This window comes from Echinops telfairi, unplaced genomic scaffold, assembly GCF_000313985.2.
Source record: "Echinops telfairi isolate 266 unplaced genomic scaffold, ASM31398v2 ScPeMD7_3533;HRSCAF=4204_1, whole genome shotgun sequence".
NCBI classification, from domain to species: Eukaryota; Metazoa; Chordata; class Mammalia; order Afrosoricida; family Tenrecidae; genus Echinops; species Echinops telfairi.
The window spans coordinates 23,905,630-23,929,345 of NW_022107432.1; the positions used below are offsets into that span (position 1 = coordinate 23,905,630).

The 23,716-nt window shown below is 48.7% G+C and overlaps 1 protein-coding gene and 1 pseudogene across 3 annotated transcripts in view; one reads left to right on the forward strand and one right to left on the reverse strand.

The window, feature by feature from the left end:
- The window catches only part of TRERF1 (transcriptional regulating factor 1), a 53,159-nt gene extending 30,795 nt beyond the window's left edge, over nt 1–22,364 (forward strand). For all 3 annotated transcript variants that reach the window (XM_045294835.1, XM_045294836.1, XM_045294837.1), the window contains 3 exons: nt 5,890–6,102; nt 13,053–13,264; nt 18,652–22,364. In XM_045294835.1, coding sequence (XP_045150770.1) covers nt 5,890–6,102; nt 13,053–13,264; nt 18,652–18,934 — 708 coding nt within the window. In that variant the 3' untranslated portion in view covers nt 18,935–22,364. The remainder of the gene's footprint in view (nt 1–5,889; nt 6,103–13,052; nt 13,265–18,651) is intronic.
- LOC115871209 lies at nt 11,322–11,451 on the reverse strand (annotated as a pseudogene).
- Nucleotides 22,365–23,716: the final 1,352 nt, after the last annotated feature.

Consider the following 23,716-nt stretch of genomic DNA (forward strand, 5'->3'; position numbering starts at 1 on the left):
CTGCAAGTGAATAGACCACCATTATCCTTATCAGAAGGGAGTGGGTCTTATTCAGGGTGAGTCAGACTAATGGTCTAGCCACTACAGATGGTCAATGTCAAGGAGAATAACCTCTGACCTACTTTCGCCGAGAGTCACTCTTAAGCAGCTAAGTTTGGTACACATTTTGGGGAGACAACTTAAGAGAATTCCTTCTGTTCCCCACAGTTGCGGGGTCACCACCCCATGAGAAACTGTATGAAAGGGTCGCGGCGTGAGGAAGATTGAGAACCACTGCTCTATCGGGTCACTCTGAGTAAGAATTGACTTGATGGCAATGGGTTTGGTTTGGGTTTGGTTTTATGAGTGGCAACTAGAAGTCTTAAACGCTTGTGAGCTACACCTATTGATGATAATCAAAGACTCAAGGAATTAATTAGTCTAGTAGACTAATTATAGGCAATGTGAATCACAGCCTCCATTAGCATGAGATCAGAAGGACTAGATAGTGCCCAGCTACCACTACCCTACTGACTGCTCTAATTAGAATTACAATAGAAGACAAAAGTGTAGAACAAAATTCAAAACCACACAAAAACATTCAGGCTTACTGGTCTGAAGGGTGCCTTTCAGACCCAGAACTGAGCCCAACCCATCTTTCAGCGAACAATAGACAGGGCTATAAAGTGAATAAAAACACCAGGAGAGAATGTGCTGCAAAGAACAGTAAACTATATGAGACCAAAGGAGGAGCACTTGCCCAAACGGAAAGCAGGAAGGGGCAGGAAAGACTGGGGAATGGAAGCAGAGTGCCAATGAAGGAAATTGGAAGAATGCTGTTACACTGAAGGGACAACTAATGTCATGAAGCAAAATGTGTATAAATTATAGAATAGGAAACTAATTTGCTCTGTAAACTTTCCTCAGCCTCAATAAAATGTTCAAAATCAGAAGGAAACCAATGAGTGGAACAACAGAGGAAAGAAGAGGGAATGAAATGTGTAGCTAATTGCCTCCTTTGCCCAGAGAATAAAGAACTGGATGGTGCCCAGCTAGCACTACTAACATTTTGATCAAAAACTCCATAGAAGAATCCTCATCAAAAGTAGGGGAATGCAGACCAGAATGTCACACTCTTATGGAATTCAGACTTTCCAGAACCACTGGAGCTGAATTGGTCCTCCGAACCATTGCCCTGGATAATCTTTAACCGTTAAACAATAACAGTAAAGGCTGCCTGCCTTGGATGAGCATTGTGCTTTTTAAAGAGGTCTCTGTAGGGAATCAAATGTGCAACAGCAACTTGAGAGAGTAAAGAGGAACCTTAGGGGCAGTGAGTGTGTTGAGGGGGCACAATTTGTGGAAGGGGGCTAAGAATGGTCCTGCAGCTCGAAGAATGTGCCCAACATCACTGAAATGTACGTGAAGAAATGGTTGAACTGGTGAGCCTCATGCTATCTTTAGCCTCAACAACCCAAACAACTGAGGCAACCAGGTCAATCACCTTTGGTTGGAAGACGATGGTCAAGGCCCCAGGAACAGAGGTAAAGTATCAGCTTACTAACAGCATGGTGTCTTGGCAAGGGGAATATATATCCTCCTCTCTGACATGTACAGGCAGTGGGTTCCAGTGCTTTTAAGAGGTTTAAGGTCTCTGTTTGAGCTGTCCCCTAAGCCATGTAGAGAGGGACAAATTTATACCTATGGGCATTGGCAGTAAGGCCAAGGAATTGAAAAAGTCAAAGTTTTGGAGTGAGATAGACCAGGATTTGAATCTCCATTTGGTTTCTTGATCAACTGTGGGACCCTGGGAAAAAATTACTTCTAAGCAACAGAGCCCACATGGAAGAACATATCAGCCTGTGTGATCACGGGGTGTCGAACGGATCACTGAAGACAAATGAGTGCATAAGCAAATGTGGCAAAGAAAGCTGATGGTGCCCGGCTATCAAAACGTATAGCGTCTGGGGTCTTAAAGGCTTGAAGGTAATTAAGCGGCCATCCAGCTCAGAAGCAACAAAGCCCACATGGAAGAAGCACCCCAGCCTATGCAATCATGAGGTGTCGAAGGGATCAGGTACAAGGCATCATCAGAACAAAAAATCTTACCATAGTGAATTATGGGGGGAGTGCGGAGTGGAGACCCAAAGCCCATTAGTAGGCCACTGGAGATCCCCTTGCAGAGGGGTCTCGGGGAGGAGATGAGCCAGTCAGGGGGCGATGTAGCAACAATGAAAAATACAACTTTCCTCTAGTTCCTAAATGTTTCCTCCCCGCTCCCACTATCATGACTCAAATTTGACCTTGCAAGTCTGGCTAGACCAGAGGATGTACACTGGTACAGATAGGAACTGGAAATACAGGGAATCCAGGGCGGATGATCCCTACAGGACCAGTGGTGTGAGTGGCGATACTGGGAGGGTAGAGGGAGAGGGGGTAGGAAAGAGGGAACCCATTACAAGGAACTATATATGACCTCCTCCCTGGGGGACAGACAACCGAAAAGTGGGTGAAGGGAGACATCGGACAGGGCAAGATATGACAAAATAACAATTTATAAATTATCAAAGGCTCATGAGGGAGGGGGGAGCGGGGAGGGAGCGGAAAAATGAGGACCTAATGCCGGGGGCTTAAGTGGAGAGGAAATTTTTTGAGAATGATGAGGGCAATGAATGTACAAATGCGCTTTACACAATTGATGTATGTATGGATTGTGATAAGAGTTGTATGAGCCCCTAATAAAATGATTAAAAATATATATAAAAAAACAAAAAAGAATAAAATAAAAAATAAATATTCTTTGGCAAGACCACAAAAAAAAAAAGAAAAAGAAAAAATTACTTCTCTGTCCAATTTCCTCAGCTGTTTAAAAAAATGAAGAAGATTCTACAAGATGGATGAGAGAACTAGGAAGAGTGTGGTGTTTTGGGTTTGTGTTGTGTGTACGGATGTGTAGTGTCTTAGCCATAGCAGGTATTCAATACGTCATCCTTATCTTCATTATCAATGATTATGACCCACAAGAATTTGTGTATTTGGGTATACTTGAGTTGATGAGCATTTGTATTATAAGTTCTTAATTTCTCATGGTAGAAAGAATTTCCATTTTATGCCTGAAAAATAGAAATGTATTCACTTGAAGACAACTTTATCGAGGATGCTCAAGGTTTTGAACAGCTTGTTAAACTCTGGCCACTTCTCTGCCCTCTGTCCACATTTTGCCAATGTTGGAATATTACTAAAAGGCTTCCTTTCACAAATACAGTATAAATTGGCCAGCTTGATGATATGGAGTTCTCCATGGCAGGACTTTCGTCCTCCGATCCTTATTTCTCTTAGTCGCCATGTGGCTTGGCGACCAATTATGTTGTGAGCATTTATGGATTGCCAGTTGAAATAAACCCTATCAAAATTCTCGAGACAGACATAACCATCACTCACAGCCATCGAGTCAAATAGGAGTCAAGCGACCCTGGAACTGTCCCTGTGGGTTTCTGATGCTCTAAGTCTTTGCAGGAGCAGAAAGCCTCATCTCTCTCCATAGAGCAGTTGTCAGGTTCCAACCGCTGACCTTGTGGTTTAGCCCAACGCCACCAGGCCTCCATACAGAACTATAGAGGACTGTCATGTAATCTGTCATTTTGTGACCATGTAGAATGTTTCTTCTAAGAGCTTTTAAAACAAGAAATGGCATTATGTGGAATGGTGTGTCTGGCAAGTGCCATAAAGTAGATGCCATTGTCATCACAAGCATATCATGTCCTTGATTGTAAATGCCAAGGTATAGGTCATGGTCTGCTTACCCACCTGGTCTCTGAGACCACATAGTTCCCGTTCTGTAAGGAACTGGGTGAACCCTTGGAGTGTAGCATCCTGTGCTATGACCTGAAACTTAAAGGGCCATAAAGATGGGTAAAATTCTTACAGGGATAAGAGCATCGAAGTGGGATCGGCCTTTATGTTCTCTGCTACTAAGAGGCTTGCTGTGTAGGTCCGACACCACTCGAACACGTGGGCATCAGGCCTACCTCTGTATCCACTGCAGTCTGTCAGCAAATGCAGCCACGACAAACGAATCCTCCCGAATCCCCTGGAAACCAGAACCTGGATTCGTTGTCCGTGGCCATCCCATTGGCTCCAACTCAGGGCACGCCCCACACGCAGCGCCCGGCCCTGCTGCGGCCCCACTGTGGTTGGAATGCTTGCACCCCATGTTGGCAGCTTCTGTGTGTTTAAAGGCCTCCCAGCATGGGCATTGGTCCTGCAGCACTCGATCAGACCTAGTCTATGGGGAGTCATAGGGTTTTCGGTGATCAGTTGTCTGAAGACAGTCACCAGGCCTCTCTTCCTAGTCTGTCGACATCTGAATGCTTCACTGAGACCTGTGCCCCAGGGCGACCTGGCTGCTATTTGAAATGGTATCGCTTCTAGTAGCAGCACCATGCAGTCCATCATGGTATGACAAACTGACAGCTAGTGATTTCTGTCATACGTATGAGTCCAAATCGATTCAATGGCAGTGGTTTTGTTTGTTTGTTTATTTGTTTGTTAATAATGCATCATCTCCACTCTGCATATGCCGAAACCAAAACTCACTGCTGCCAAGTCGATGCCGACTCACGGCGACCCTACACGACAGGGCAGAACTGCTCCTGTGAGTTTCCGAGATGGCAACTCTTTACGGGTGTAGAAAGCCCCGTTGTTTCCTAGTGGAGTGATGGGTGGTTTTGAACTTCGGACCTTGCGGATCACAGCCTAATGTGTAACTGCAACACCACCAGGGCTCCTCGTAATTTTGCATCCACAGGGTATTAAGGGCCAAAACTCCTGAGAAAGTGGGGGGGGTTTCTAAATGTACCACATTGACTGTTTTTTTCTCCTCCCTCGCCCTCCCAACTCACACTCAGGAGAGGAAGATATGGTGTCTGCAGCCTAGGGTGTTGCCATTCTCAGACATTTTTCTTCTCCTTCAAAATCCTCCCTCCTGTGTCTAAAACTCGGGGCTCTCCCAGAGTTCCATCAGTCAAAGGTCAGCAGTCCAGCAAACGGGAGCCCACATGCTTTGAAGCAGTGAGTGTGTCGAGGGTCTGGCGCAGACAAATGGCCTGTCCGTCAGAGGCAGTTAAACATAGTTCTTGCTTCCTCATGTCTTCAATGGGAGCTGCGCTTCCAGCCAGCCCATGTCATTAGCGTGCACATGCTTTGTAAACTGTAAGGTGCTCAAAAGAGATTCATATAACCTAGGACTCTATTTCCAGACAGGATCGTGTCCACAATTATAACCTAACTGAAACCTAGCTCATCACCACCTAGTCGATGCCGACTCATCACCATCCTACCCTGTAGGGCAGCGGTCCCTGTGCGTTTTCCAGACTGCCATTGATTACGGGAGTAGAAAGCCCTGTCTTTCTCCCGAGGAGCGGAGAAGCTGGTGGTTTTGAACTCCCGACCTTACAGTTAGCAACCCGACACAACCGCTATGCCACCAGGGCTCCTCCGCCGTGGTGATAGAGGTCAGGACTCCAACACATTGTTGGGGTTGGGGGGTGAAATTCAATCCATAGCACTGGCTGTCCAGGTCTGGCGGGCTTCTGCATGAGATACTCCGTGAGGGGGCATTAAAGTTCACATAGGTTTCAGACGGACTTCTTGAAGCCCCCTCGTAGAGACAGACATCTCTCTTCCCTGCCCATAGCATGTTTTCAGGTGAGGGATAAGGGGGCGTAAAGTGAAGGAAGGGGCTTTCTTGACCCAAAGATTCCAGGCACACCGAGATCAAGCTTTTAGAGACCTGACTTATCTCCAGCCCTTCCTTCTGCAGAAACCAAGTCATTCACCACCGTGAGTTCTGTCCTTCACTAAGTTGGCCTTTGGGGACTTCTCTTTTCTGTTTTATGGCCTTCACACCAGACGAGCGAAGAGGAGGAGGAAGAAGAGCTAGAGGAGGAGGAGGAGGGCCTGGAAGAAGACAGGAAATCCATGAAAGAAGAAGAGAGTGAAGTGTCTAAGTCCCCAGAGCCACCTCCACCGGTTCCTGCCCTGGCTCCCACGGAGGGGCCGCCTCTGCAGGCCCTCAGCCAGCCCTCGGGCTCCTTCGTCTGTGAGATGCCCAACTGCGGGGCCGTAAGTTCTCCCCCTCCCCGGGGCGCTGGGGACTAGTCCGGCCTCTGCAGCTGTGCCTTCCTTTAAGAGACCACGCCTTTTAGAAAGGGCTCTGCTTAAATGACCCACGTTCATCCGAGGGACCTCCATATTCCCGTTAGCTTCTGCCATCCGTTTACTTACTCAGCCAGCCAGCAGTGATTCATGGCGCATGCGTTCTGTGTCGAGCGCAATGATGCTGGCCCGGGGATGCAAAGTGAGCCCCTGCCCGCAAGGCACGTGTGACATGAGTTCCTCAGCCCCTTTGACTTCCGGAACTCACCGGCCAACACTTCTTGGGGTTTCTGATCTCCTCGGGGCTGTGGGTCACACAAGTCGTGCCTGGTAAACGTGCGCTTCAATGCACTGGGGGTGTCCACAGAGGAGGGCCACTTTTTCAATAGTGGTTGAAACTGCTCCCTATAATTTTACCTGTCTGGTTGATGTTCCTAATTCACATGCCACTCCTTTGAGAGGAGAGAAAGTTGTTACAAAGATTTAACCCAAGTTTGTCTTTGTACTTCCTGGGAAAATAAAAAGACTTAATAAGCAAATGAATCATGTCACGAGGCTGAAAGGTTGTTTGTGCAATCACCTAGCCTAGTCCTTTTCAAGTCCTGGGGAAGTACCGCTTAGTCAAACTAATTCACAGACTGTTCATGCTCACCAGTAAAGGGAGTCCCTGTCGGATCTGTACTGGCCTATGTGCTAGTGCTTGGGCCGTGGCCTAAGGCGCCCTGTGCCTATTGAAGGATCTGAGTTTGGACTCCTCCCTGTCCCCGTTAGTTTGAAAAACATCCTTTCTGCCCCAAAGCCCAAAACCCACTGCCATGGAGCTGGATTTCCAAGGCTGTCAGCCCTCATGTTTCTCCCACAGAGCAGCTGGTGGACTTGAACCGCTAGCTTTGTGTTTCGCAACCCACTCTTTACCCAGCAGCACCTGGTAGGCGGAGTGCATTTGTTCACGTTTCCCAAATGTGATTTCTTAAAGCCAGGCACACCTGTATAGACAAGTTCTAGAGATATTATACCCCCACCCAAAAATGGGAGCATAATGGGGCAGGGGGGTTCTCTCTACAAGAAGCCCCCATTTTCTTCAAATTAGTGCCCTCATTGTTGTTTGCTCACTGCACAAGCCAGTGCTGTTTTCCAGAGTTTAGTAGATGCTGTTTCTCAAGCCTGTCACTTAGATGAGGAGAGCCGCAGCCTTTGAAATATTCAGATCCTAAAGCAGAAATTCGCTTGATTTATATAGTTATAAAGAAGAAAGAATGAATGTTTAAGAAAAAAGCAATCTACATTTGCTTTCAAGGACTTAGGCAATCGCTAGCTTCTTTCAGTGTTTGATGTTGACTGGATGCACCACTCCATCAGTGCTGCTTTATACAGAGCAGTTCAGGGATGAGTAAGGTGTGACATTAGATGACATTTTCTCTGTTCAGAAATGGAGTGCTTCCTCAAATTTCCCGTTTGGGTGTGCAGTAAATGTTTTACTGAGTGGGAAATCATATTTGATATGTGTGTTAGGCTGGGTTCTCTGCAGAGTCAAAACCAGTGACACTTAACATATATTGAAAGGAAGAAATTCGTAGTTGAAAGGGGTAAGTCCAGTCCCATTCAAGTGCGTGGGTCCAGTGTTAAGCTAGAGGCTTCCCTGACTCGTGTGGCTGCCAAGCTGACGACAAACCAGGAAGCTAAAGGAGCACCGCAGCCGTTGGAGGCAGAGGCAAATAAACCCTGTGTCAGCAAGTCAGGCTCGTGGAGTCAAATGAACCCTGTCGGCAGGAAGTATGGCACGTCACTGGCTCAAACCTAAAGAACTGAAGGTTGGTTACACAGATGCAGGATCCACGCCAGAAAGGAGAGATGGGGTCTCTTCCCCCAGAGTCTGTTTAAATAGGAGTAGACCACGCCCCCAAAGACAATTCCTTTCCTCCCTGACCAGGGAGGCTGCACCCCTCCCTAATCTTATAACTGCTTTGCCACCCAGAGTACATCCCGTCATGGAGTTGTTTCCATTGTGGTAAGTTACATTATCAGGAGAGGCCTCCACTGCCCAACTACTGAGAATCCTGGTCCAGTCAAGTCTATACGAACCCTATCACCATTTCCCAATGAGGATTACTGGCTGTTTTTAATGACTTCAAAACCAAAGGAAGCAAAGAATGTTGGTGAATTGTTTGCCTGGTGATGGAGGATAAGATTGCCAAATCAACACAAATCCCACCACCACCACCCATACCGCGATGACTTGTGCACTGACTATGATGCTGGAAGCCATGCCACCAGCATTCCAACTACTAGCAGGGTCCCTCATGATGGAGAGGCTTTAGCATAGCCTCCAGATGAAGACAGACTAAGAAGAAGGAACTGGAGATCTACTTGTTAAAACTTGGCCAGTGAAGCGCGTTATAAGAACACTGTGTGAGACAGCGCCAGAGGATGCGTCTGTCGGGTCTGAAGGCAATCTGAATAACGCCTGGGAAAAGAGCTGCCTCCTCAAGTAAGTCCACCGTGCTCATGCGGACGGAGGGAAGGAAGGACGCTCTCAAGACCTTTACTTGCTGGCCTGAGTCCAAAGGAAAAGAAAGGACTGCAGGCATCCACTAACAAGAACATAGAATATACAAAGCATGAGCTTAGGTCGCTTAGAAGTCACAAAAAGTGGAATGGAATGCACACAAATAAATCCCGTAGGCATCCGTGAGCAGACATGAACTGGAACATGTTATTTTGAATCAGCTAAAATCCCATGGTCTATCACATGAAGAATGATACCTTGAGAAGGAATCACATCACATTTTCAAGAACATTTCACTGTCTGTCTTAAAGTATGACTCTGTCAGTGAAGGGATACTGTTTATACACTGATAAAAAAGACCAGTTGATGCAACTATTATTCACACGTACGTGTCCACTTCTAATGCCAAAGAGGAAGAAACTGGACGTCTTTACCAACTTCTGCAGTCGAGTTGACCAAACATCATCAAGATGCTTAGATAATCACTGGTGATTGGAATGTAAAACTTAGAAGCATGGAAGTTGAAAAATAAGATCTTAGTATTCGAAACAATGCCTAATGTCACGTGATACAGTTTTGCAAGACCAATGGCTTCTTCCTTACAAATAACCTTTGTTTTTTATTAAAAAAAAATTTTTTTTTAACCTTTGTTTTTTACAACATAAATGACAACTATGCTCATGAACCTCACCAAATGGAATGCACAGGAATCATAGTGACTACTCCTACGGAAAGGAGCAATGGAGACAATCATCAGTCAAAAGAAAGTCAAGGCCCTATTGGAGCAGGTCATCAATGGATCATGTGCAAGTTCAGGTTTAAGCTGGAAAGTATTAAAACAAGTTGATGAGAGACAAAGTGCAACCTTGAGTGTATGTCACCTGAGTTTAAAGGCCATCTCAAGAATAGATTTGACACATTGAACTTTATGACCAGGGACAACAGACTTGGAGAAAGCAAAAGGTCATTAGATTGAGAGAGAAAAAGAAAGAAGGAAGAGAAAGAGACCAAGATGAATGTGAGACGAGACTCCGAAACCTGCTCTTGAACATACAGTTAACTGCTGTGAATGACTAAGTGAATAGAAGAGATGCTGGTATGAAATCTGAATCGATTTTAAAAGGTGACCTGAGAAGACGTAGTACAGTATTATAATGAATGTCCAAAGTCCTAGTGTTGATAACCAAGAGAGAGGAACAAGCTCAGTGTTTCTCAAGCTGAGAAAGAGCTACAGAAAAAGCCTCAAGCCTCGAGTTGCAATATTGAAGGATTTTATGGGAAAAAATATTGAATGATACAGAAAGCATCAAAAAATAATTTTGAAGAACAAATACACAGAATCACTGTATGAATATATGTATATTGTTCAGTAATTTCGGGAGATAGCATATGATCAAGAGCCAACAGTACTGAAGAAAGAACTCCAGGCTGCACTGAGAGCATGGTGGCAAATGTGACTCTAGGAATTGACGGAATACTGATGGAAATGTTTCAGAAAACTGGTGTAGCATTGGGAGCACTCTCTGACCTGTGCCAAGGAATTTGGATGGCAGCTACTTGGCCAACTTCTTGGAAAAGATCCATATCTGTGCCCATTCCACACAGTGTCATGAACATCACATGCCAGTAAAAGGTTGCTCCAGATTTACAGCAGTACTTTAACAGAAAACTGTGAGAGATTCAAGCCAGCTTCAGAGAAGGCCCTGAATGCCACTGGATGTCATTGTGGATGCCAGCTAGATAGTGGCTGAAACCAGAGAATACAGGGAAATGTTTTACCTATACTTTATTGACTGTGCAAACATTCAGCTGTGCGGATCATAATTGTGAAGAATGGGAATTTCAGAACACTTAATTGTGCTCATGTTGACCTGTATGTACACCAAGAGACAGTGATCCAAACAAAATAAGGGAACACTATATGGTTTAAAATGAGGAAATATGTTCCTCAGAGCTATGTCATTTCACTATATTTATTCAGTCTCTATAAGAAACTGGACTATATGAAGAAGAACGATCGGAGGAAAGTTCATTAAAACATGCAATATGCAAACACTGAAAGCGAAGAGGACTTGAAGCACACAGTGAAAAAAATACACCTAAAGAAAGCAAAAATACCCGCTGATGAATCGCTAAGCAACAGCGTGAAAAATGGAGACAAGCATGAAGTTGTTAAGGATTTCATTTTACTTGGGTCTTAAACCAACACCCATGGAAGCAGCAGTCAAAAAAAATAAATCAAACCTACTGCACTGGGCCAAGATGTCACTTTGTAGATAAGATGCACCTGGTCGAATGCATGTTCTTTCCAGTTGCATGTGGAAGCTGACAATACATAAGGATGGCGGGGGTGTGAAAGATGAGTATGGTATTGGTGAAGAATATGAACTATACCGTGACTGCCAGGAGGATGAACAAATCTTTCTTGGAAGAAGTCAATCAGAAGGCTTAGGATCTAAGATGGTAAGACTTCATCTCACGTCCCTTGGACAAGTTATCAGGAGAGACCAGTCCCTGGAAAGGAACACCCTGCTTGGTAAAGTAGAGGGTCAGATGAAGAGAGAAGGCCTTCGTCTAGATGATTGGCACAGTGGCACCAATGGCCTCGAATGGCAATGATTTCAAAGATGGCACCAGAGAGGATATGGTGTTTTCTTCTGTTGTACATACGTGGCTCTGCGTCCGAACAGACTCTGCGGCACAATACTAACGGGAATGAACAAGCCGATGAACCTTTTTTTTTTTTTAATTAGCAATAATCGCGCCTCGGATAAACCGCACTGGCTACGATATTGCCACTGCACAAAGCGCAAGCCGATGAACTTAACAGAAAGCAGCTGCCTCGAGCTAGACGGCTTAGTGGACAGTCTGTTAGCCGGCGAGTTCAACAGCCAGAAGTCCAGCTGTGCTTCTGGACTTCCAAGACCGTGGATCACAGGCCTGAGTGTTCCCAACTGGGCATGATTTTACTCCCCAGCCCCACCCCGAAGGACATTTGGCAATGTCTAGAGACATCTTTGGTTGTCATAATTGGGGCAATGTTACTGGAATCTGGTGGGTCGGAGTCAGAGATACTGCTGAACATCCTACAAAGCACCGGCCCTGCAACACAGAATTATCCAACTTGGCACCATACGGAGGTTCAGAAACCCTGCTTAATGGCAAGCTTCAAAAGATGGTCCAGTTAATTTCCCTTGTTGCATCATGAGACTGAAGCATTGCTTCATCAGTGGTTGGGGGCTCAGACAACATACAGAGTACAAGGGAGTACCCCCCAAAAAACAATGCTTATTTGTTTTTCTCTTTTTTTTTAATGTGAAGGGGATAGTGCATTTGGAGTTCGTTCCAAGTCAGACTGTTAATCAATCTTTCTATTTAGAGGTTCTGAAAAGATTGCATAACAGTGTGCGACAAAAAAAGGCCAGATTTGTGGCAGACAGGACTGGTTTTGCCACTATGACAATGACCTGCTCACACAGCCATCTCAGTGTGCCCGTTTTTGGCAAAAAAACCAGCATGCCTCTCTTGCCCCACATGCCTTACTCACCTGACCTCATTCCGTGTGACTGCTTTTTGGTCTCACATGAAGAGGGACATGAAAGGACAGAGATTTGACGACGTAGAAGAGGTGAAGAAAAAAACGTGAGAGGTGCTGTCAGCCATCCAAACAGATGAGTTTGAAAAATGTTTCCAAGAATGGAATCGCAGATTTGACAAATGTATTAAGTGTAATGGAGAGTCTTTTGAAGGTGATAGCATTGTTTTGTAAAACAATTTAAATACATAGCTTTCCCCCCCTCCAAAATAAATCCCGTTTTTTTCAGGATACCCCCTTGCATGTCAGAGCAGAGCTCAGGGGTGTCTCTGGCTTCCTGGAAACGTCAGAACAAACCTCATTATGGGGTGTTGTCTCCATACAACCAGTTTTGAACCAGTTTACGCATTGGGCTTTAGGATCGATCTTGATTGGTTGAAGGGTAAGGGAGGAAAGAAAGCTGGGGGCTCATTCTCAGCTGTAGAAAGTTGGAGGCAGGCCCAGCGCCTTCATTTGGCAGGTGATAAAGTGGAGAGGGAGAAAAGAAATGGTTTACTGGCCTCCCTGGTATTTGTGGCAGAGCTGGTCCCCTGACTTTGAGGTGGGCGTTTTGTCCCCTGCACCGGGCCACCTCGTCCATCTTCTGGTTTAGCAGTGACGGGTTGTTGCTGTTGCTTTTCCGGCACAGCATTTGGGATGGTGGCAGCTGGTCTCTGCCGTCTGTGACACGGTGCCCAACATGGCTAGCTTGTTTGAAACCCCGCGCCCTTTCACTGTAGGCTGTCTTGAGGCTCCCGTGTGTCACCGCGGAGATACTAATAACCCTCGTTTCCTTTTCAGGACTGTAGATGTCATGTCACTCCCTTTCTTCCCCAGGTGTTCAGCTCCCGGCAGGCACTCAACGGCCACGCCCGCATCCACGGGGGCACCAACCAGGTGGCCAAGGCCCGGGGCACCACCCCCTCTGGGAAGCAGAAGCCTGGCGGTGCCCAGAGCGGGTACTGCTCGGTGAAGAGCTCGCCCTGCCACAGCACCACCAGCGGGGAGACGGACCCCACCACCATCTTCCCCTGCAAGGAGTGTGGCAAGTAGGTGACAGGGCACCTGGGGCAGAGTCTAAGATTGTGACTGAGATGGTCCAAGGTTCCTCCAGCCAGGGAAGGCACCCAGATCCTCAGGACTTTCGCTCAGACTCCCCACCCTCGAGGCTCTGGGTGCCTTGGGGTGGGCGGACCTGGGCTCTGACTCAGACTAGGGTCTTTCTGATGTCTTATAGCTGGTTAGGGGCTTTTTCAGAGAGCGACCCTCTCGTGTCTTCTTTCCCAGAAACGGGAGGTGGGACTGTGATCCTTACTTCCACCCTTCAAATGCTATCCCTATTCGCTGGTGTCACCCTCGTTGCATCCCCCGAACACCCACCCGTGCCCACTCCTGTGCCCAGGCATCACTGATCAAACGCGTGCTCTCGGCCGCCACCTCCCAACAGGCCCTCAGAGTCCCTCTCATTCCAGCAAAGCTAATTGATCCAGGTTGGTGCAGGAGACAAGAGCCATTTGTCATCTCTTCCCGCATCACTGAAATCAACGACTGAGGAGGGCAAGAACCTGGCCATAGGCAGTCATCAGAATCCCTAACTTTTTTTTTTTTTAGCTTTTTATTCTGAATTGGCTGAAGAGGCTCACATTCAACAGTTCTTAGGCATTCTGAGTGCATCCCCGTAAAGGCTTCTTCCCTCCTCCCACGTCCTCCCCATGCTTCCTGTCTCCCGCCTCCCTCTTTCCTGTGTCCCTGGGCAAATGCTGCCCTTTAGATCTTAAATGGTGGGTGATTCTCACACAGAGGTGGGTTCAACTCCAGATCTGCACAGTAAGGCCCACAGTCTCTGTCTGACTGGTAGCCTGGTCTCTTTGATGACGTACTTTCCACTCAGTCCAGACTTCCTACCGCGATGCTTTTCAGAACAGGTGCTAGCGGCAGCAGGTACCATCTCATGGCCATCGAGTCCAGGCTGACACCCAGCAGCCCGTGATGGGTTTCCGAGACGGTACCTGGGGACAGGAGTAGAAAGGCCAGTTTTTCTCCCGAGGGGCTGCTGGTGGTTTTGAACTGCCGACCCTGCAGATCGCAGCCCCCTGCATAACCACTGCACCACCAGGTATCATCTAGTTCTCGTCATCTCAGGGCTGTGGACACCGATGGGCGTGGTCCTCGAGTCCATTGGACTAATTGCTCCAGAGGCCTCTTCATTTCCCAGTCTTCCTTCCCCGGGAGGAGTAGCTAGTTGCACCTTAGCCGGCTGCTCACAAGCTTCTGAGAGCCTATGGAGGAATAAAACCCCAAAGAACCAAGCTCGCTACCGTCGAGTGGCTGCTGACTCAGAGACCCGGTGGGACAGGGTGGAACCGCCTCCGTGGAGAGACGCTAGCTCTTTGCGGGAGTAGAAAGCCTTGTCTTCCCCCAAGGAGAGACCAGTGGTTGCCAGTCGCTGACCTTGCAGCTGGCAGCCCACGCGAATAACCACTGTGCCAGCGGGGCTCCTGGCTGAAGACCAGCTATCGTGTCTTCAGTGCTTATTCCATTGCATGCTTTATGCGCATACACCAACCATGCCATCCTCACACAGCAAAGCCACATGGTGCCAGGCCTGTGTTTGATGAGGACATCGGAAATTGGGTAAAGCGACTTGCCCCGAGTCACCCAGCCAGTAAAGAGTCGCATGGAGGTTTTTGTCTGAACGCACCCTCTGGCTTCTTCATGTACTGTAGGCAGAAAATAAAACTTCCCGAATGGCAAAGGTGAGCCCATTGGTGCTAAGATGTGTAGGCCCCCTCCCCTCCGCCCAGCACATGCAGGAAGCAACCCCAGTTTCCGCTGCAGTGCGCCTGCCAGACTCGGAGAAGTACGGCCTTGTGTCGGCGGGCGCCATCCTGTATGCGCCCAGCGAGTTTCTCTTCCTCGCATCTTGGATGCCTTCCATGTGAACAGACATGGGGCCTGCCTGCCCGGGAGCGCAGGAATTCTGCCCAGGAAGCAAGCCCTCGTTAGCGAGAGTATAGATTACTCCAGACAACTTCGTGGTCGCTGCCATTTATTGACTGGCTATTCATTACATACCCGGCATTGTTTCCAAGGATGTCTGCAGACATTGATCAGCTTAACCTTTAGTCTGTTTCTGTAACAATCTTGTGATAGGTATTATTAGCAGCTTCTGGTTTATAAGTGGGGACAATGAGGCATCAAAAAGTTAAACCGCTCGCGAAGGTGTGAAGCAAGAGTGGCTGAATCGGGAATCACCCCCCACAGGCTGTGTAGGACAGACGCTAATCTCAGGAGTCCTCGTGTCTGCAGTTGACAGCCCGGTTCCACCCGCAGGACAGGTGGCTCCATTTTCCTCGTCTGTCAAATGGGGCAGTAGTCGTACCTGCCTCTTGAGGTTGTGGGAGGATGTGATGGACTTCAAACAGGATCCATCGTCATCACCCTCCTGCTGCAGTCACGTCCTTCCGGATCTGAGCAACCCCATCCGTCAGAGCAGTCCAAGCAGAGCTTCCCTCTAGACCAGCGGTTCTCAACCCTCCTCCTGCCGAGACCCTTTCATACAGGTCCTCATGGGGCGGGGACCCCCAACCATCACACTATTGTCATTGCTGCTTCATCACTGTCATTTTGCTACTGCTATGAATCGTCATGTAAGTACCTGATAGGCACGATGTATTTTCATTGTGACAAATTGAACATCATTTAAAGCATCGTGATGAATCACAAAAACAATATGTCATTATATATTGTGAAATATTTATGTGTTTTCTGGTGGTCTTAGGCGACCCCTGTCAAAGGGTTATTCGACCCCCCAAAGGGGTCGCGACCCGTAGGTTGAGAACCACTGCTCTAGAATCTCAGCCTCTGACTCTGGACAGAAGCCAACTGCCTTGTCTCTCCCCGGAGCTGGACTCAAACTGCTGAGCTTTCTGTTAGTAACCCAACACTTAGCCCCCAGTGCCACCGAGACACCTTCAAAACAGGGTCAGTACAAATGCAGCCAAAATAAATGCTTCCAATGAAGACACACAGGCTGGCCCCAAGTCCCCACAGCCTCGGAGTGAGCCCAGTTCTGCTGGGGCATCTGCGAACGGGACTCGGAACCTGCGACTTGTCATGTTGTCCGTGGAGTTCTCTTACCCTCCTTGACACATGAGAATGAGGAAATGGGTTCAAGTGCCTGTCCCTTCCTCTGTGCCCCGATGTCGTCCAGCGCCGGACACCGCATCCTCTCCCTGCCACCGCATGCTAACTGATGGCTGGGTCTCCAGAGACTCACAACCCATCCACTCGCAGTCTCCTCTCGGAAGGACGGTGTTGGACGGCTCCTGTGGGTTTCCAAGACTGCCACGCTTTGCCGGAGTAGAAAGCCTCCTCTCCTTCCTGAGGAGCAGGGCGTGGTTTGGAACTGCTGACTTTGCAGTTAACCCACTTCGCCAGCAGGGCTCCTGATGACTGGGGCTATTGCCTGGAAATACTAATGAACCCCTCCCCCCCAGCTGACGTTTGGTTGACTCCCACCCTGTGTGTCCTGGGGTTGAAGTTCAGGGGCACTGGGGTCTGCAGAGGAGCTCCAACGGGCTACAACCTGGTACTCCCCCAGGTGGAGACGACAGAGGACATTCCAGCAAACCTAGACTTCAGCTCAGAGTCTCTGGCTGCCGGTCAGAGGCATAGATTGAACAGGCCCTTGATGGTATGCCATTTTTCCACTCTTATGCCGGTGAAGATTTTATGGAAAGTAGACATCTTTTCTGTGGTTTGCCAGACTAGAAATAGCATCAGACAAATGTTCACAACAGGCCTCTTTTACCTCCCGCGGTTCTGTCTGTTACATGAGACCGTTTCAGTGTGCCCAAGTCAAATTGTGACTCACCAGCTCCATTGGGCTCGGGCTTAGAAAGCAGCATGACTTGCCTTCTTGTATGGGCTCAGGAATAAATGTCAAGTATTTACAACACCCCCTCCCCAGAAGCAGACGGTCCCACGTGTGGGCAAACTTTTTTTCTGAAAAGGATCCAGATAGTAAATGTGTTAGGCTTTGCAAGCCAGGCTGCCTCTGTCTCCAGGACTCAGCTCTGCCACGCTAGCACAGGAGCAGCCGAGGACAAGATGCAGATGAGTAGATGTGACAGGTTCCCCTAAAGCTGACCGGATTTGCCATCTTGTGCGGACCGCAGGTCGAGAGAATGAGTCCCCCCATGGGATGTCTTAGATCCCAGCTTCAGCTACATCCTCAACCATCTGAATCGTTGGGCCAGATCGCTCTTCCTGTAGGGAGGAGCTGCCCTGGGGGTTCATCGTGTGTTTAGCAGCATCCCTTCCCCAAATTGTGACCATTGAAACAGCCTCCAGCCATTGCTGAACGCCCCCTGGAGGGCAAACCCCGCCCCCGTCACTTGAGGCTAGTTCTTTTAGTCTGAAGCAAACCGGGAGGGAGGACAACGGAATGGCGAGCAAGGAGGCGGCTCCGCCGCAAAAGAGAAGCAGTCCGCTGAGGCGGATGCAGCTGGGACGCCCAGTGCGGTGGAGATCGAGACAGGAGCCCATTGGATCGGTGTGTCACCGACCAATCGTATAGGAGTGGAAGGGACCTCAGTCGGAGACAGGGCCATCCTCAGTGTGTGCAGGCCGGCGGGCCGGCCCTTGTCTGTTGCAGAGGCAGGGGCAGAAGCTGGGGCTGTCAGAGCTGGTTGGCCTGACCAGGGGAGTCTCTGGTCAAGAGGGTGTCATGATTAAGGTGACCAGACGTCCCGCTTTTGGTGGGACAGTCCCGATTTTTAACAATTTGTCCCACATCCTGTGGCGTTTTTAAAAAGTCCCGATTTTGGGGGGAAATGCACAAGCTAGGGTATACAGTTTTCGGCTGCCATGTGGCTATTTCGCCAGGATATGAGTTTTATCAATGGTGTCCCGCTTTTGTCCTGCTTTACCAATGTTACAATCCGGTCCCCTTCATCATGATGGTGTGTAGCCATGGTGACCAGGACCGGAGAAGCTGAGGCGGAGGAAGGGCATGCTCTGGGCCACAGAGGATAGGATGGCCTGGAGACGCCATCCTGCATGGCATCAGGGAGGCAGCTGGGCCCACCTCCAGCAGTTCCAAACCACCGCTGCTGCTCCAGAGACAGATGAGGCTTTCGAGTCCCGTAAGAGTTACGGTCACGGCAACCCGCAGGGACAGCCCTGTAGGGCTACTGTGAGTCGGAATCAACTCGATGGCACCGAGTCTGGTGTGGTTTTGGAGAGAGGAGAGCGGGGTGGGGGAGAGGTCGCAGAGGGCGGAGCCCCTCAGAGCTGAGGAGCAAGGGCGCTGGCAGAGGCACCCCCACCCCGGCGGCGGCGGCAAGCTGTGTCCGTGTGAAGACACGCTAACTCCCGAGGGTTGCCCCCCACCCCCTGCCATCTCAAGCCCTTCTGTTGTGGTGGTTTGCAGGGTCTTCTTCAAGGTCAAAAGCCGAAACGCGCATATGAAGACGCACCGGCAGCAGCAGGAGCAGCAGAGGCAGAAGGCCCAGAAAGCGGCCTTCGCGGCTGAGATGGCGGCCACCATCGAGAGGACTACGGGGCCGGTGGGGGGCCCGGCGCTGCTGCCCCTGGACCCGCTGGGCCTGAGCAAGCCCATCAAGGCCGCGGACGTCCTCGATGGCGGCGTGGACCCCCATCTCCTCTTGGACGAGCCAGATTCCGTTCTGCTGCAGGGGGACACCGAACTCTAAGGGGACAGTGGCCTCCGCCTCGTTCATCAGGACACCCGGGCCGCCTGCTTGCTTTTGTAACCATTTTAAACTACCTGTTAAAAGAAAAAGTGGCCGTTTTATTCGGATTTAAGGAGAAAGAAGAAGAGGGGAAAAAAAGGGTTCATTTTTTATTTAAAAAAAAAATTTTTTTTTTTTGTTTGATTGGGGTGGTGGGTGGAGAGAATAAATAATTGGCACAAATATCTTTAAGAGGTGTTTCATCGGGGCTCCACCCTCCTGCCATCCTTCCTGGCAGGTGATGAACCTGGGGTGCATGTCCCTTTTTCTTTCAGACGTCCGCCCTCCTGGGGGCCTTGCATCCGAAAGCGTGTTGTGGCTCGAGTGTGTCCACGGCGTGTGTGCACGTGTGAAGCAGGCTGCCCCTTCTGCTCGGGGGTGGGGGCAGGGGGCTTCATGGGCCAGCCCTTTCCTCCCAGTGGTGTTAGAGTTCAGTTCTGACCTCATCTGCAACTTGCTATGAGCCTGGTGTCTCTCCCAGGAGTCAGTGCCTGAGAGTAGCCTTCCAGTGGGCAGAGCAAGCCCCTCGGCCACATGCACTATGTGGCCATTCCACTAGCATTCCACTAGCCACATGCATCCTTTGAAGAGGTGACCAAACAGGAGACTCGGTGTTCACTCTACCCGGCCTGTCCCTGACAACCTCTTAGCAGGAACTGAGCACGCCTCGCAGTGACTTGCCCAGGACCTGCTCTGCAGGGCAGGCGTGGCCTCTCCCCCTGACCACATGGTCACAGTGTCCTGTGGTCAGCTCTGAAGCTTGAGCTGCCGGAGCTCTGTTTGGAGAACTGCCTGGAGACCCTCTCTGAGTGAAGTATCCCCAACGGGTCCAGGCTGTAGAGGATGCTTTTTGGTCTCCAGCGAGCGGGGATGACAGAGCTGCCCAGTAAAGGGCCTCCTGCGATGCCCAAAGACAAGCTCCCGAGGGTCTCTTCGGTTTCTCCTTAGTTTTGCAACACTGTTAATAGTCAGTGGAGTTCCGAGCTTACACTGTGCCACATGGCAGTACTGTGATAACCTTCTTCACTGGGATTTTGATGGGGGTTCACAAAGGCTGGGGTGCTTGCCCTTGATACTATGAGGGCGATAAAAAGAGGGGGGCGGGGTCCTCACAAAGGGATCACAAACTAAAGGGGACTAGCGCCCACAGCCAGCTAAAATGGTTCCAGAGACCACTTTAGCTTACCTGGTGTGTGCATGCAAACAAGGAATGTCTTCATGGCACTGTCATTTACCAAAGCACTTCTAGAATTCTCCCAGGTTCGTCCCTTTGCCTCTTCCTGCCCCTCTCAGCAGGGCTGCTGTTTGTACTTGAAGGTGATAAACCTGTAATCCTTCAAACATGGCAGTCAGCCTAGGCGTCTGTCTGAGTCAGAGGGATCTAGCCCACTGTCAGGGCCCACGCCCCACAGCTGCAGGAAAGACCCTGCCTCTTTCCTCAGCACTTGTTAGTGCCGTGACCTCTGGGGCAGGTGTCTTCAGACTTGTTCCCCCTTCTGGGGACCCTGCTGGGCCACTGGGCTGGCAGGTTAACGGCTTGATGTGGGTGAGCGCATGTATCAGCAGAAGCCCCAGGGTAGGGCCTGAACATCTTTCTTTCAAGTTTGACTTTGCAAATGCATTAGCACACCTCACCCAGAAGCCAGCTGTGGTCCACAGCGGCCCTGAGCCGGTGGAGCTCCCCGATCTCAGGAAAGCCTTGGACAGAGGACAATGCAAAGATTCTTTTCATTTCCATCGTTCTGTTTTCAGAAAAGGAGTTTTTTGGGGGGTTCCCTCATCCTTTCTTTAGGGGAGAAAAAAAAGTTTTCAGTTTATGAGATAACATGTTATCTCAGTGGTTTTGAGCCTTTGCCTTGACAGTGGATAGATACCAGCCAGCGCAGAACCACAAGAGCTGGTCCAGCTGTCGTAGAGCCATGATTGGATGGGAGTCGGCCCAGCCCAGGAAGCCACCCCCCACCCCCCTCCACTGCTGTCCGGGATGGTTCTGCCCCTGGGTCTATGGAACTTATCTATCAAGGGAGCAAACCCCCAACAAAATGTTTCTAAAACAAATGCATTCTCCTCTCTGCGGAGACTTGCCCAGCTGCATTCTGGTTCTAAGCAAACAAACAAAACCCGCATTGCCAAGGTCAAAAATAAGATGCACCATCTCGGTTGCGTTTTCTGTGCAGTACAGCGTAAGGATGCTCTGATTCGCAGTAACCAAAGAACTCTCAATGGGACAGTTCCAGCCTCGGAATGAGTGTCTCCTGACAGTATCAACTTTCCAAGGGTTGACTCCATAGCAGAATATTGCACTTTTTCTTTCTCCTGAAATGAGTCTGCCTGCATGTGTGTGTTGTGTTTCTGCTTCCTCCCCCACTGCCACACCCCACCCCAAAGAACGTTCCTCTGATGGTTCATGCCACCACATTTACTGTTTACTGTCCAATGGTTTCTCATTTAGTGGATGATGTAGACCTCTTTGAGAAAGCTTGTATATAAAAAGTTAACCTATATTTTATGGAGAAAAAAAGCCCATCTTATTTTCAAATATATTTAACTGCTGTTCTATTTTATTAGAGGAAGGGTGTAAATATTTTCTAGGAGTTCTATTGTAAAGAAAAGTATTTTTGAAAAAAAAACCTAATGTAATAAAAATGAAAACATTTTTAAAGAGTGGTTTGTGGTTGCTTCCTATGGTGGCTTTTGTTGTGTTCTGTCCTCAGCTGACCGGCATGCCTTCCCATTGGCAGGATGTAACTTATTCCCGCGTGCACTATCATAGGTTGGCACCCTAATAGCCAGTGTACTTAACGTATTTTCCCAGAATGCAGGTCCCTTGGTTCATCTCAAGAGCACTATGTATAGCATAGTTGTGATTTTTCTTTTGTAACGTTGTGTATTTTTAAAACGGATTTTATGTAACATGTTGGCCCCAAACAAAAGCAAAAAAAATACCATATTTTCTAGTGACTTTTATAATAACATTTTGCTAAAAATGTTTCTTCCTAGCTCAGTTTTTGTTAAGATGAATCAAAAGGTCTTATTTTACCAGGGAGTTAAAAAAAAGAGTTTGAAGCTTGAAAGAAAAGTTATATTTAAGCATCATATGTAACAAATAAAGATATTTTATAGACTTGTCCTAAAAAGGGTGTGTTCCTTTAAAAAAAAACACTGGGGCATTCTAGGTTGGCTCCCAACCCCCCTCCCCGAGTAAAAAGCTTTTTTAAAAATCCACGAATGATACTTTTTTCCTTGAAAGAGAACCACGAGGATTCAGCTGGAAGATTCTGCTTGTTAATCCTCCTCAGATATTTCAGTTCCTGTAGATAAACATCGGTCACACAGAGATGTAACGGAATAGATGCTGTCATATTTAGTTGTGAAAACCTGATTCCCCATTGCATCAGCTGCTCTGAAAATAAAATATTACCTTTTTGAGTTTCCTTTGGCTTAAATATTCCTTCTTTCTAGCCACGGAAGTGACTTCTCCAGGCTTCTTAAATGCTAATCAACCATTAAGTTGGCTGCTGTGACCTGTCTGGTGTTCTGTCCATCAGCCTGCCTGCTCACCAAAAGGCCTGCCCACACTGGAGGCTGGACAAGCATTTCTGGGACTTCAGCTGTGGGGGAGCCGCTGACGACGCTGGTGAAGTTGGGTGAGCGGCAGCTGATAACCTCCAGGTCGGCGGTTCACACCCACCAGCCACTCTGCCAGGGAACCACCTGGTGATCTTCTCTTGGGTAAAGACCCAACGTGGTGTAGTTGAATCGCTCCTGACTCCCACTGACGCCGTGTCACAGTAGAACTGCCCCAGAGACTTTCGAGAGGATCCCTGGTAGCTCAGTGGTTAAGTGCTCAGCTGCTAGCCAAAGGGTAGGTAGTTCCAAACCATCCCACAGCGCTGGCCAAGAAAGCCCTTTCCACCTGGGCCTCGGAAACCCTGTGAGGAAGTTCTGCGTGGGCTCTAGGGCCATTATGAGTCAGAATTAACTCACTGGCATGTGACAACATCAAAGGGTACTGCTCAACCTGTAATTTGGGGGTGAGGGCGGCACTCAGTATTACATGGAGTCCCTTGGCAGCACAGTTAATTTTCTCCTCTGCCAATGGAAAGGTTAGAGGTTGGAATCCACCCAGAAGAGCCTCGGAAGAATGCCCCGGTGATGGGAAAAGTCCACCACCGAAAGCCTTGTGGAGTCCAGCTCCACACCGACACACACACACAGGACACCGTCCCTTCCCCGGCATCCCGGCCCACCCTGCTTCACAGGCATTCCAAATCCATATTTTGGGTTTAAAACCAAGCCCCTGAATGTTATTAAGAAGTTGCTTTCAGGGAGGGAGGGGGGGAAATGAGCCGATACCAAAGGCTGAAGTAGAAAGAAAATGTTTTGAGAATGAGGATGGCAACAAATGTACACATGTGCTGACATGATGGAGGGGTGGATGGATTGTGCTAAGAGTTGTACGAGCCCCCAATAAAATGATTTTTTTTTTAAAAAGGAGGAAAGGAAAAAAAGTTGCTTTCGATTAGGGCCTATCTGATCCACACTCGGGTCCTTTTGGAGTTTCTAACCATCAATCTCGATAGCCCTGCATGCAGCAATGCAGCTGAGAGCCACGTGCATTGCCCTCTGCTTCCAGGGACCCAGACGGTCAATCCAAAGACACCCACCTATCACAGCCATTCATTTGTTACTCCAGAGTCGCGGTGTACCAGGAACTCCCACACGCGGTGTCCCGCATGGGCA